This window comes from Rhinoderma darwinii, chromosome 13, assembly GCF_050947455.1.
Source record: "Rhinoderma darwinii isolate aRhiDar2 chromosome 13, aRhiDar2.hap1, whole genome shotgun sequence".
In the NCBI taxonomy this organism is placed as follows: domain Eukaryota; kingdom Metazoa; phylum Chordata; class Amphibia; order Anura; family Rhinodermatidae; genus Rhinoderma; species Rhinoderma darwinii.
The window spans coordinates 53,546,810-53,561,253 of record NC_134699.1 but is presented as its reverse complement, the minus strand read 5'-3'; the positions used below and the strand labels follow the sequence as shown (position 1 = coordinate 53,561,253).

Below are 14,444 nucleotides of genomic sequence, written 5' to 3'. Positions count from 1 at the left end.
GTCACAGCGCCATCTAGTGACACTGGACAGACATTACAGCCAATACATTATAGGAGGGCTCAAGCACATCTGCCCCAAAACGTCATCACCGCCGCTGGAAGCCGGGCCGCCCATATTATACCAGGGCAACACTTTCCGAGCGAAGCTCCCCAAACAAGGGAAGGACCCAAAAATGGTTCAAAGAGGGCTCCAAAAGGGGAATAAGAAAGGACATCATTTATCAGTGCCACACCTGCCACGCAAAACCAGCATATAGGATTACTTCAAAGCAGACCACACAATTATTTATTTACCCCATTATTATACCACCTTCTTCTGCTCTGATGTTCTCCGCACAGGTTACATATGCTCCCATGTTATCAATTCAAATACCAGTAAAAACCCAAACACCACTAGTACCAAGCAAATTCTGCACTCCAAAAGCCAAATGGCGCTTGAGGAGTGTAGTTTCCAAAATGGAGTCCCTTCTGTGGGGTTTCCACTGTACTGGTACCTCAGGGCATTGCAACATGGTGTCCGAAAACCAATCCGGTAAAATCTGCGCTCCAAATACCGATCCTTCATTTTAGAGCCTTTTCGTTTGTAAAAACAGCAGTTTGCGGCCACATATGGGGCATTTCCTTACTCGGGAGAAATTGCGTAACAAATTTAGTGGTGCTATTTCTCCTGTACTCCTTGTGAAAGTGAAAAATTATGAGCTAAAACGACTCATTATTGGAAAAAATTAAATGTTTCATCTTCACGGTCCAATTTTTATAAAATCTATAAAACACCCATGGTGTCAAGATGCTCACTACACCCCTAGATTAATTCCTTCAGGGGTAAAGTTTCAGAAATAGGGTCATATCTGGGGGGTTTCCACTGTACTGGTACCTCAGGGGCTTTGCAAATGTGACATTCTGTCCACAAACCAATCCAGCAAAATCTGCGCTGCAAAAGCGTAATGGCGCTCCTTCCCTTCTGGGCCCTGCCGTGCGCTCAAACAGCAGTTAATAACACATGGAGTATCGCCGTGCTAAGGAGAAATTACCTAAGACTTTTTTGGGGGCTTTTTCTACTGAATTATTTGTGGAAATGAATTTTTTTAGCTAAATCTACATACGATTAGGGGGGAAAAAACCTATATTTTTCACTTTCACGGCCCATTTCTAATAAATTCAATGAAACACCTTTGTGGTCAAATCTTCTAACACTTCTAGATAAATTCCCTGAGGATTGTAGTTTCCAAAATTAGGAAAAGGGTGTTTGATATTTTTTGTCATCTTTAGACTATTTCAAACAAGAACTGGTGCCCCCGAAAACATCCTCATAAAAAGGAGGCCCCAAAATCCACAAGGTGCTCCATTATTTCTGAGGCCTGTGTTTGAGTCAAGTAGCCCACTAGGGCCACATATGGGATATTTCTGAAAACTACAGAATCTGCCTAATAAATATTAAGATGTGTTTCTTTATTAACACCTGCTATCTTGCTACAATAAATGGATTAAAATTGAATATTTGCAAAACAAATTAAATTTATACATTTCCCCTCCACTTTGCTTTAATCCCTCTCGAACACCTACAGGGTTAGGCCCCATGCACACGACCATATTTTTTCCCTCCCGTAAATACAGGTCCGTTGTCACCCATATTTACGGACCCGCTGGAAATGTCACAAGGGGTCACATGATCGCTCAGACGCCATTTTCTCTGCTTCTCTTTATTCTAAAATTGAAATCCCCTGACGTCGCCTAGCAACGCTGCCGTAATTACGGGTGCACACACGTAGCCATCCGTAATTACGGGAGCCCCATAGACTTCTATGGGGCTGCCCGTGCCGTAATTACAGCCTGAAATAGGACATGTTCTATATTTTTCAACGGCCCGGGCACCTTCCCATAATCACGGGCGTTTTTACGGTGTGCACGGGGCCTTAACAGACTTTCTAAATGCTGTTTTTAACACATTGATGTGGCAGTGTTTAAAATGGAGTGAGGGGCTTCTAATATATAGGCCCTTCAAAACTGAAGTGAAATCTACAGAGTCCAAAGGACTTATCCAAAGTTAGAGAAGAGACAACCGCAGCACTCCGATTGAAAAAAACGTGTCCTTTTTATTCACCCCTAATAGGGTCTTTCTCCAGCATTATAGTAAACTTATAAGTCTTATAACGTCCCAAAAAATATGATAAATTTAAAATAATGAAAACCAGTGAGACGAGCACGGCCTCCGAGGAGGAGAAGCCTCCACCCTTTAACCCTTAATTTTATCCGGTCTCCCAGTTCCTTGCACCTGCCTAATGCAGTACGGTGCCCATTATTATTATGTGTGTAATAAGAAGAAGACTGGGACCAGCAGGAAAGAAATGACAGATCATTTACTAACATAACGCTCCACCTCGAGCTGACAGCCCCCCCTCTCCATTCACAGACTACAGGCTGCCATAAACAGCTCCTCTGTTCTACTGGTGAAGCCGGGAGAGTAACATTGGAGAGTTCCCTGGATTCCTGTACACATAATGTAGATTATATATGGGACAGATCACAGGAAGGGGCCAGTCATATAAAAAGCACAAGACATGCGGCTTTTATACGGTCAAACAAGATGTTGGGAGTGATTGCTATGAAGCTTCTCCTATTCTTATTGTGAAAGATGTCCTGCAGTGGCTGCAGTAATTATTATAAGATATAGACTGTTATGTTTAGTCATGAATTATGATTGACAATGACGACGATGCGACATCAACATTATATGTTCTTATTACTGCTTCACAAAATGGAGAATGAGAAGAAATACCAACAAGTCTACATATATGAGAAGCAACATACAAATAACTGACATTACTGGTTTATCTTAAAACCTCCCAGTCACAGCGCCATCTAGTGACACTGGACAGACATTACAGCCAATACATTACAGGAGGGCTCAAGCACATCTTTATTTACCCCATTATTATAGCACCTTCTTCTGCTCTGATGTTCTCTGCACAGGTTACATATGCCCCCATGTTATCAATTCAAATACCAGCAAAAACCCAAAACACTAGTACCAAGCAAATTCTGCACTCCAAATGCCAAATGCCGCTCCTACCGAGCCTGGCAGTGTGACCAAACAGCAGTTTAAAGCCACATATGGGGTATTAAAGAGGAATCGCCGAATTGCGTTGAGGTAAATTCTATATCCATCATATAGGGTTATAATAAGTAGAATGACGGGATGAATGTGCAGCGCTACTATTACTACCGGGGTCCCGTGTAATATACAACGCTCCGTTATACCCGCTCCTGTTTTTAATGATCTCTAATCTGGGCTCCTGGGTTTGAAGAGGACTAAGGATAACATATGCCTGCAGTAAATGTAAAATAGATCAGATAATTTTATCATGACCACGAGATTTCTATAAATGTTCCTCAAGAAAGCATACTGTGAATGTAAACACGAGTGTTCATTCACTGACAGCAAACAAATCTTGAAAATGGTGAGGAATTTTAGAAAAGTATATTAGAAAGCTTGACAAGTCAGGTACATGGCAAAAGGAGGAGGGTGGGCCAGGGGCCACCAATTGCCCGCCACTGTTTGGAGGCATCCTCATGGTGGAGGTTTCAGTCACCCATGTAGACATCTCAGTTACCAGCCCCATGGAAGAGATTTCTATTAGAATTTCACTGACCTGGATCTAACCGCTCTACGACCACTGATAGATACAACGTGTATCTTAGGCTCTGTTCACACTGACAGGCTTCAACGCCAAAAATGGCAGAATCCATTAAAAGTGAATTGCTGCAATATAAATACATATTGAGCTAGCTCCCCCTAGTGGCGATTTCTAAAAAGCACCAAAATTTGCAAAAATGTGCAGTTTTCTATATTTTAATGTACCGGCTTGTAAGACATATAGTAATACCACACAAATTAGTTACTAGTTAACATTTACCAAATGCCTCGTTTTTATCAAGTCCTTGAATTTTTCTAGGACGTTACAAGGCTTTTAAAACTTTAGCAGAAATTTCTCACATTTTCCAAAACCTATTTTTTTTAGGGACCAGTTCAGTTCTGAGGTGGCGGCTTTGAGGGCCTTATATATTAGAAACCCCCCATAAATTTCCCCATTTTAAAAACTGCACTCCTCAAAGTATTCAAAACAGCATTCAAAAAGTTTCTTAACCCTTTAGGCGCTTCACAGGAATTAAAACAAAATGGAGGTGAAATTTAGAAATTTAATTTTTTTTGCAGAAATGTCAATTTTAATCAATTTTTTCTGTAACACAGAAGGTTGTACCAGAGAAACGCAACGCGATATTTATTGCCCAGATTCTGCCGTTTTCAGAAATATCTCATATGTGGCCCTAGTGCGGTAATTGACGTAAAGGAGCTCCTGGTGGATTTTGGTGCCTCATTATTAGAATAGATTTTAGGCTCCATGTCAGGTTTGGAGAGGTGTTGTGATGCCAAAACAGTGGAAACCCCCAAAAAGACACAATTTGGCAAACTACACCCCTCAAGGAATTTATCAAGGGGTATAGTTAGCATTTTGACCCCACAGGTTTTTTTTAATGAAATTAGTGGCATTAGACTGGAAATTTAAAATCTACATATTTTTCCAATAAAACGTAATGGTTTTTATTTTGACAAGGAATAAAGGAGAAAAAGCCGCCCAACAGTTGTAAAGCAATTTCTCCAGAGTACGGCAATACCCCACATGTGGTCATAAACTGCTATTTGGTCAGACGGTAGGGCTCAGAATGGCAGGAGCACAATTTGGCATTTAAACTTTTCTGGATTGTATTTTGGGTGCCATGTTGCATTTGCAAAGCCCTTCAGGTACCAGTAGGGAGAGGGACCCTTAAAAGAGACTCCATTTTGAAAATAACACCCCCTCAGGGCATTCATCTAGGGTTGTTGTGTTTCATAGACTTTGTTAGAATTAGGCAGTGAAAATGAATAATAAATTTATTTTCCAAAAATACATAGTTTTAGCTCCCAATTTTATTTCATTTTCACAGGGAGTAATAGGAGAGAAAACACCACAAAATTTCTTCCATGTCAATATCCCATATGTGGCCCTAAACTGCTGTTTGGGCACATAGCAGAGCTCCAATTTGAAGAAGCGCCATTTAGTTTTTAGAGCACAGATTTTGCTGGAGTGGTGTTCGGGCACCATGTCGCATTTGCAGAGCTCCCTTCGGTGCCAGAGTCCTTGTGGAAAGCCCCAATAAGTGACCCCATTTTGGAAACCCCACTTCCTAGTTTTCAAATAGAAATGCCTTAATAACCATCTCTTGAAAATGATGTCTCTGTCTGGCCTAAAACTTTGGGATAGCAATGTCATCTGTGCAATGTGCATGGCAAGCTTTTTAATAAAACCCGTTTTCAGAATTAACCGGGCAAATTGCAGCGATCGGCGGTGAGTAAACAAGGCCTGCTTTTAGCGACAGCAGCCATCTTTACTTGGTCATTGTGTCAGACACGAGTACTTAACGCTCCGACGTAACTGTACCTTGGATAGCGTTAGGTCCTTGGCGACAGTGACGAAACAAAGTCACATCGCCAAGGGGTTAAATAAAAGGGGGCGGAGATTGAAAAAAGTTTCTAGCACATAAAATCCATTTAAATTCATCCAAACAGAAAAACATGAAACAATCCCCCCAGCAGAATCTATACCGGGCATGGGGTGCAATCTCCAGGACTCTCCATTCGAATGATTTTTTTATTTTTTGTGTGTAGGACATATTCCACCGTATGGCATGTCGGGAGATATGGACAGAACAGGAGCTCTATAGGATTCTCCTACAACGAGTACCTATACCTCTGCTTCGAGACCTAGGCTAGAACCCGGACTCCTAGGAGGTCTACAAAAATAGCTGAAATTTTCCTGTCCTTTGAGGCACGAAGGGAAAAAATAAATAATATATTATGGAAATAGAGAAATAACATTGATAAAAAACAATGTTATCAGAGGACCAGGGTAAATAAAGCGAGTACAGCCGGCCACAGGTAGACAAATTGCACCCCACTGGAACTCGAAGGCCCCATGCACACGACCGTAGCCATGTGCACGGCCGTGATTTTCGGGTTGGCCGGCAGCGGAGTGTCACGGAGTATTACGGTCGTAATAAGACATGTCCGTTCTTTCTGGGGTCCAGGCTCCTGGGCCATGCACAGACCGTGGAAACCATGGGCCCATAAAAATGAATGGCGCCGCAATTCTCCCGTGGATTTTCGGGGGAATTGCGGCTGCAAAAGCACATTCGTGCGCATGGAACCTTAGGCTATGTTCACATCTGCGTCAGGGCTCCGTTCCGACTCAGTTTTCCGTCGGAACGGAGCCCTGACTGACACAAATGGAAACCATAGGTTTCCGTTTGCATCACCATTGATTGCAATGTGGCGGATCCGGAGCTAATGGTTTCCGTTTGTCTCCGTTGTGCAAGGGTTCTGTCAAACCGAGCCCTGACGCAGATGTGAAGGAACCCCATGATAAAAGTGAAGGATTGTTCCAAATCACTCAGAGGTTAAGAAAATGTTGTCTCTCCCTTGATCGATCCTGACCTCCTCTGGTTAATATGCCCTGAGAAAAATGAAACTATTCGAGGAGAACAATAGACATGTAAGACTCCTTTCACACAGCAGTATTTCGCTTCAGTGTTTAACACAACTAGGAGTGCTTCCGAAAAACGAAGAGGTGCAAATCTTTCCATTATACTTTTTCTCAGTGTAGGTCTCACAAATACTGACCAATATATTGCCCCGTGAGAGTAGCCTAAGGGCACCACACACACCGCCACTATTCAAGCCGGGTAGAAATGAGGTGTTGTAGTATTTGAATCCACCCAAGTCTCGATATCACCACGGCTCCTGACAGACCTCAGAACAGGAAAGCCCAACAAAATCTCTTACACATTCAGGGTTTGTGTCTATAATTTATAGCCATTAAATCTTAAAGACAAGCAAAAAGGTATAAAAAAAAATAATTCAAAACTATAAAAATGTAACGCAAGTTTTTTTTTTTATTTGTGTTTCGTGAACATATTTATTTCGCCAGGATCCTAACCATATTGAAAGTGTTACATATAGAAAAAAAATTTAGACAGTTAAAAGAATATTATAGGTTTTTCAAATTTAACCTAAAGCAATAGTAAATGATATAACGAGGAGTTAAACATTCTAGAAGTCATGCCGATGGAAAACACAACAATGATAATACAGGACAACGGAAAAACAAAAACAGTTTTACAAAAGGTGAAAAGAGACAGAAGGGATATCGGAGGAGGCCATCGAGGTCTACCGGCTATCCAGGTCTACCGGCTATCGAGGCCTACCGGCTAGCGAAGTCTACCGGCTAGCGAGGTCTACCGGCTAGCGAGGTCTACCGGCTAGCGAGGTCTACCGGCTAGCGAGGTCTACCGGCTAGCGAGGTCTACCGGCTAGCGGCCATCCATTGCTTTGTCCCGTGCGATGACAGACTCATCGAATTTAATCATAAGAGTGGTTCCTTTGTGCCAATGGGCAGTCACTTTTGCTGGAAATCCGCTACAGGTCAGCAGGGACTCTACGATGCCCGCTGTGAAAGACGCACAGTTCAGAGTGCTGTTCTCCTTAGGAACGGATATGTACGCGTTGATAAGCGGATCCTTCTCGATAATGTAGTAGGTTTTGTCATCATCATTGGCCTGCTCCAGCTTATCGGCTTCTTTACCAAATAAAGCTTTCCAAGCCACGACCTTTATGAAAAGCAGCGCGCTGATGACTTTGGTCTCCCGTTTTCCGTTCTTCTCCCTCATCACCAGCGGGTCAAGGATGCGACATCCGACTTGTTGGCCCAGCTCAGATAGTTTCGCTTGTAGCTCAGAAACCGAATATACTCGATTTTGGCAGTACTGGACTATTTCAGAAAACAGAAGTGTGAACGCGCTAAGGCTGACCTCGGTCTTTGGCCTGGCGAGTGAACGCTCTAAAATAGTGGACTTTCCACGGCTGAAGCGGGAGTCCATGACCTGAGGGAAAGAAATGAAGGCTTGAAACGTGGCCAGACAAAATGTACGGTTTTAACGGCTTACACTTTGAGCTTTTTAACACTCTGTTTAGGCATTCACGAGAACCACGATGCATATGAATATAGAATAATGAATAATTATTCGCCTTATTCAGACGAACATTTTATACGTCCGTGTGCTTTCCGTTAAAATAATGGGCAGAACACGGACCTATGCAATTCAATCGCGCTATTCAGATACGCATGATTTTTCCCCAAAAAATATATTGCCTATCCCCTGGATAGGCCATCAATATCTGATCGGTCAGAGTCCGAATCCCGGCACCCCCAGCGATCAGCTGTTTTGAAGGGGCGGCCGCTGCGAGCGCTGCTTCCCTTTCATTTCCCTTACTGCTCAAACTGTCAATCGCCGACACACATGTAGTGGCGGTTCACAGTATTACAGCCTTCTCCCTTTGAAGTGAATAGGAAATATTCCCCAGGTGTCGTCATAGCGACGCATCCCTCTGTTCTCCTTGCAGCCCGGCCTCCTGGGATGACTCTGCAGCCTGTGATTGGCTGCAGCAGTCACATGGGATGAAACATCATCCCAGCAGGCCGGGCTGGACGGAAAACAGAGGGCTGTGTCGCTATGACGACACCTGGGGGTAAGTATTGGCTATTTTATTCATTTTAATAATGAAAAAAAAAATAGATTATTTTTTTTCCTGATTTGTGATGTTTACGGTGAAATTGCAGCTTTTCCGCTGCAAAAATAGTAACATTTGCTATTTGTGGTGGGTTTTACCTCCACGTTGAATACAATGGGAATAACCGCAAAAAGAACAACGATTCCGCAACAGAAATTGACGTGCAGCGGATTATAAAACCGAAAGTCAATTTATGGACGCTTTCTCAGCCGATTTTTTCCGCAGCGTGTGGATGAAAGTTGTTCAGATCTCATCCATTCTGCTGATACCATAAAACACTGCGGATTTTCCGCAATGAAATCTGCTCTGTGTGAACACAACCAGGTTAACGGCCAAACTGTAAAACGGCCGATTACCTGCAAAATCGTTTTGCCAATAATCTATTTGGAAGCCTTGTCCCGCTGCATGCGGCAAAGGATAGCGAACGCCACTACATGGGACCATACGTAGCTTTACATGATTAAAGGGGTTGTCCAGGCTGGGGTCGGTTTTTCCCATACTGATGACCTTCCACAGGAGAGGTCATCAGTATATGATCAGTGGGGGTCCAGCACCCAGACCCCGCACCGATCAGCTGTGGAAGGTATGCAGGGTCGGTGCTGGAAGTAGATGGCTTCGGTTACAATATAGCGGCCAGGCTGCAGTACCCCAGCACGGCCACTATACACTATACAGAGCCATCTACTTCACACCACTACATAGCTTCCGGCACCCGGATCAGCTGATTGGTGGGGGTCCGGGTGTCGGACCCCCACCGATCATATACTGATGACCTATCCTGTGGATAGGTCATGAGTATGAAACCCCGCCCCGTGCCCGAACAACCCCTTTAATTTCACTAAACATTAAATTAATTATAGAATATCCCCTCTAAATCTATTATTATCCCTGAATGCGCCCAGATCCTCTCTCACAAAATACTTGGAGGCATCCAATCTACTTCCATAACAGGTAGGTGATCTTCTACTTTCCCTGACCAGCTGTATAGACAACCAGCAGTGACATGAATAACAATTACTTCACAATGTCGTCCTCCGTGTCTGTCGTTAATGACATGGCCGTTATGTGTAGTCACTCATTCCTGCTTACCTCAGTATTATATGTGTCGGGTTTACAAGAAGAGATAGCGCCGGATACAGCCGCCAACCAAGACCGGAAGTGCTGCGTCCTGACACATAATAATCCTGACGCTACAGCAGCTAGAGACGAAGCCCCGCCTACGGAAGTATCGCAACGAATGACTGATCGGCTCACAAATGGCTACGGCTTTGTTTCGTGATGTCAGAACGCACATAAGACAAAAGCTGTGATTGGCTGTATTTATTTATTGAGGGACTGAGGCTGGTGAGAATTTTTCAGGATTAGGATTAGGCGGTTCAGTCCTCCAATAGTAAAATACGTTATAAATACAAACAGTGCCATAGACGCTACATTAGAGTATGTTTACATGAGGCTGGCTTCACACGGTGCATATTACCATGCGGTTTTTTTGCCGCGGGAAAAAAGTATTGTGGGAACCTAGCTTTATGTACACAGAGGTTTTTGCCAGGCAGAAAAAATCGGCCCCAACATTGTATGTTCACACTGAGTTTTTTGCAGGCAGAAAATTCTGCCTGGAAAAATCAGCTCCGGTTTTTGCAAGTGGTTTATCACCACACGCGTTTTTTTTTAGCTATCTCAATTTAAGGCTATGTTCACACGGAGTATTTTGCAGGCAGAATTTCTGCCTCAAAATTCTGTTTGGAAGTTTGATGCAGATTTTCCTCTCCCTGCACGCTGATTTTCGCCCGCAGGCATAAAACGCAGCGAAATACGCTGCGAAAATCGGCGTGCAGGGAGAGGAAAATCTGAGACGGAAATTCCGCCTGCAAAAAACTCAGTGTGAACATAGCCTTAAACCACCTCTGCCTCCCATTGAAATCAATGGGAGGCATTTTTGGCCATTTTTTGACGAGTTTTGCGGAGCGGTTTCCGCGCCCAAAAACTCGTAAAAAAAAAACTCAGTGTGAACAGGGCTGTGTTCACACAGAATTTTTTGCAGGTGGAAAATTCTGCCTCAAAATTCAGTTTGCACGCAGTTTGCCGCGATTTTCGCTGCATTTTTGCTGTGTTTTTCCCTCGCTCCCATTGAGTGCTACATGCCATGACCATTGAGCGCCAAGGGGAAAAAAACGCTTTCTCTGCCTCCCATTGATGTCAATCTGAGGTCAGACGGAAACGCCCAAAGATAGGGCATGTCACTTCTTTTTGCCGCTCGCGGAAAAAAAACGCCTCCGCCTCCCATTGAAATCAATGGGAGGTATGTTCGGACGGTTTTTGACGAGTTTTGCGGAGCGGTTTCCGCGCCAAAAAACTAGACAAAATAGTCTGTGTGTACAGGGCCAAAGATGGAATAACCGCGAGCGTTTTTTTACCGAAAAATCGCTGCAAAAACGCGGCAAAAAAAACGTCTCCCATTGATTTCAATGGGGTTTTTGAGGTGGAAAACTCCTCAAGATAGGGCATATGTCCACCTCCCATTGAAATCAATGGACTTAAATTTCGGCCGTTTTTTGCCGCGCCAAAAAACTCAGTGTGAAGGAATTTTGAGGCAGATTTTGAAATCGAGGCTTTTTTTTTAGGCTTTCTTATTTAGGGTCAGTTTACACAGAGTTTTTTAGTGCTGATTTTGACGTGGAAACCGCATCGGAATCAGCGCCAAAAACGACCAAAATTGCCTCCTGAAATAGCTGCCCGCTGGAAAAATAGGCGTTCCTTTCTTGCCTCGGTTACGCCTCTGACCTCTCATTGAAATCAATGGAAGGCAGAAAAAGCGTTTTCTGCTCACTTTCCTCAACGCCTGTGGGAGAAAAATGCAGCGAAGGCCGTGGCAAAAAAGCTCAGGCAGGTTGAAATCTTGTGGTTTTTTTACGCTAATTTTGACACGGAAACTGCATTTGAATCAGCGCCAAAAAACAGCCTAAATCGCCTCCTATTGATTTCAATGGGAGGTATTTTTTCCCGGGCTGCTTTTTTTAGCTGCTCACGGAAAAAAAGCGACATGCCCTTTAGTCGCTGCGGTTCTGCCCCTCCCATCAATAAGAGGCAGAAAAAGCGTTTTTCTTTGCATTTTTTTGGCCCACGGTCCTCAATGGTCGCAGGCGAAAAACGTAACAAAAAACATTGCAAAAGACGCGCCAAATAAGCGCAGGCAGGTCAAAATCACATTCTGATCAGATTTTTTCTGCCTGCAAAATACTCTTTTTATAGGTGTCTTTTGTTGTGTTTTCAGGCATTTTATTTAAATGAAATAAATGCAAAAACGGGCGGTTTTTGGTGAAAAAATGCGTAAAAAAAAAATAATGCTCCAAAATAGGGCATGAGGCCTAGTTCATGCAGTTTTTTATGCTGACTTTAATAAGGCTGTGTTCACACAGAGTTTTTTGCAGGAGGAAAATTCTGCCTCAAAATTCAGTTTGGAATTTTGAGGCAGATTTTGACCTTTCTGCACAGCGCTTGCCGCAATTTTCGCCAAGTTTTTCACCACGTTTTTCGCTTGCGCCCATTGAGTGCTACGGGCACAAAACTCAGCTAAATACGCTTCTCTGCCTCCCATTGATGTCAATGGGAGGTCAGAGGCGTAACCGCGCGAGGCGAAGGCGTTTTCTTTTCCTCGGGCAGTTTTTGACCTGTCTTGGAGCGGTCTCTGCCTCTAAGCCTCTATTAAAATCAATGGGAGACAGAAAAAAAAAAAAACACGCACCTCATTTGGATCTTTTTTTGACGTGTTTTTTTTACATTTGGACCACCTCCTGACGTAGGTTGCGAAACGCGCGTCGAGGTATTTCGTCCTCTGAGTTGGGACTAATAAAGTTTATATATTTTTCATACTTTTCGATTTATTTATTGATTAGTTCATTAGTCATATTGGTTTTGTGAATACAATATTTTTTGTCTTGTGCTATAGATATATGCTCTGATATATATATGTGTATATATATATATATATATATATATATATATATACCAAAAGACAAAAGAACAAGTAACAGCACCAGGACTTCAGCGTTGGGGAGATGTTGGTTTATTCACCACCAGGTGGAAGAATGAGCGACGTTTCAGTTCACACCTGAACCTTTCTCAAGCTAATTCAAACAATGTGCAGTACCACATATATATAAGAGGATACACAAAGTATACAGTACACAGTGCAATTATATAATATGCATAAATAAGTAAATCCATGTATGGAATATATTCATATAGTTAGTGAAGACATATATTAAAGTGACCAGTGCATTGATTTCAGTACAACATCTCTCAATATAAAATACAGACATGTATATAACACAGGTAATACTATAATTACCCTATTTAATGATATCATATCCTAATGAAGGGGCGGAGCAGAGGAATCATATCGAAAATAGTAAAGTTCAAGAAGATTTTAAACTTGTATTTGAGAAACTTACATTATCGGCTCTCGGTGAAGCATGGAGCAAGCAATGGCGTCCCACGATCAGTAATGCGCATGCGCAAGATGGCGGACTGGCGGAAGTGCGTCACATGGAACGCATCCCCGGAACGCAGTGCAGCCGCGCATGCGCAGATATCTAATACCGTCACAGCGCATATTATAGCAGGACAAAGTAATAATCAACTGCAGGATTTATCCGGCAATGAGTATTTTAATGTAGATATCATACCACCAATGTATATGTATAGTTTTATGTCTATATATAATTCTAAGGCTCAATATGGAGTCTAGAGAAAAAGGGGGCCACGGACTGTAACATAGGAAGGAGAAGTGGCTGTGTCACAGTAGGACGAACAGCCATATATCCTGGAACAGAGGTTAAAGTGGTGTATCACACCCGTCTATGTATTTACATAGGACCTTGTCGATATGAATTATAGAACAAGACATATATAAAGGTGGGGGAGTCATATATAAGGTCAAAATGCCATATAAATTGTATTCCAAATCTTTCACAGAGAGCATAAATTATACAAATGTGTAAATAATGAGTAATCAATAAAACATAACTAGCCGAAAAAAACGTAGCCTCTGCTCCCATGTTGTACATCCCTTCATATGGATCAGTATCTGTAATAGAAAAGAAAATTGTCAGTGAAAAGATAGGTATATATAAGAAAAAAAATAAAATTACGATTCAAATCTAAAGTTACGTGAATTTTTTTAAAAAAAATAGAATACTAGATAAATTATCCTAAGTATACTAAAGAACAAACTACCTATACTGAGAAAAATGCAGCAGACTCATGGACTATCAAATATGTGGGAAATATGTGTAATCCACATTAAGCCCCTTTGGGGCCATAGTTTCAAGAGTGAATATCCACTCAAGTTCTTTTCTTTTGAGTGCCAGTTCTCTATCACCTCCTCGTCTATGTTGGGGAACAGAATCAATAATTTTAAAACGCATTTGGGATACATTATGTTTACAATCTAAAAAGTGTCTAGATACTGGTAGGTCTCTTCTCTTGGTCTTAATATTCGATTTATGATTCCTCATTCTGAGAGTTACTTCAGTTGTGGTCTCCCCCACATAATATAAACCGCAAGGGCAACTAAGTAAATAGATTGCAAAGGTAGTTTTACAAGTATAGAAACCCTGAATTTTTTAACATTTTTCCAGTTCATGAAATGAATTGAAATCCTTTGTTGATGAGGCTTTTTTATTAAAGGAACAGTGTCATCACAAATAATTTTTTTATATGTTAAAGATGTTAGTGCTTTAATAAAAACGTTTATTTTCATTTGTGTGTTTGTGTTTTACTGT

At 42.2% G+C, this 14,444-nt stretch overlaps 1 protein-coding gene across 2 annotated transcripts; it reads right to left on the bottom strand.

Moving 5' to 3' along the window:
- Positions 1–6,966: 6,966 nt before the first annotated feature.
- Positions 6,967–9,856, bottom strand: TRAPPC5 (trafficking protein particle complex subunit 5). 2 transcript variants are annotated; one of them, XM_075846858.1, is made up of 2 exons: positions 9,751–9,856; positions 6,967–7,973 (listed from the first exon to the last, which is right to left on the bottom strand). In XM_075846858.1, exon 2 carries the CDS (start codon positions 7,968–7,970, stop codon positions 7,404–7,406), a length of 567 nt encoding a protein of 188 aa, XP_075702973.1. In that variant the 5' UTR covers positions 7,971–7,973; positions 9,751–9,856; the 3' UTR covers positions 6,967–7,403. The 2 variants fall into 2 exon arrangements, with proteins under 2 accessions (XP_075702973.1, XP_075702974.1); XM_075846859.1 differs by lacking the exon at positions 9,751–9,856 and adding an exon at positions 9,680–9,738.
- Positions 9,857–14,444: the final 4,588 nt, after the last annotated feature.

Coding starts and splice junctions, on each gene's coding strand:
- TRAPPC5 (XM_075846858.1), bottom strand. CDS start 7,970: ATGGACTCCCGCTTCAGCCGTGGAAAGTCCACTATTTTAGAGCGTTCA.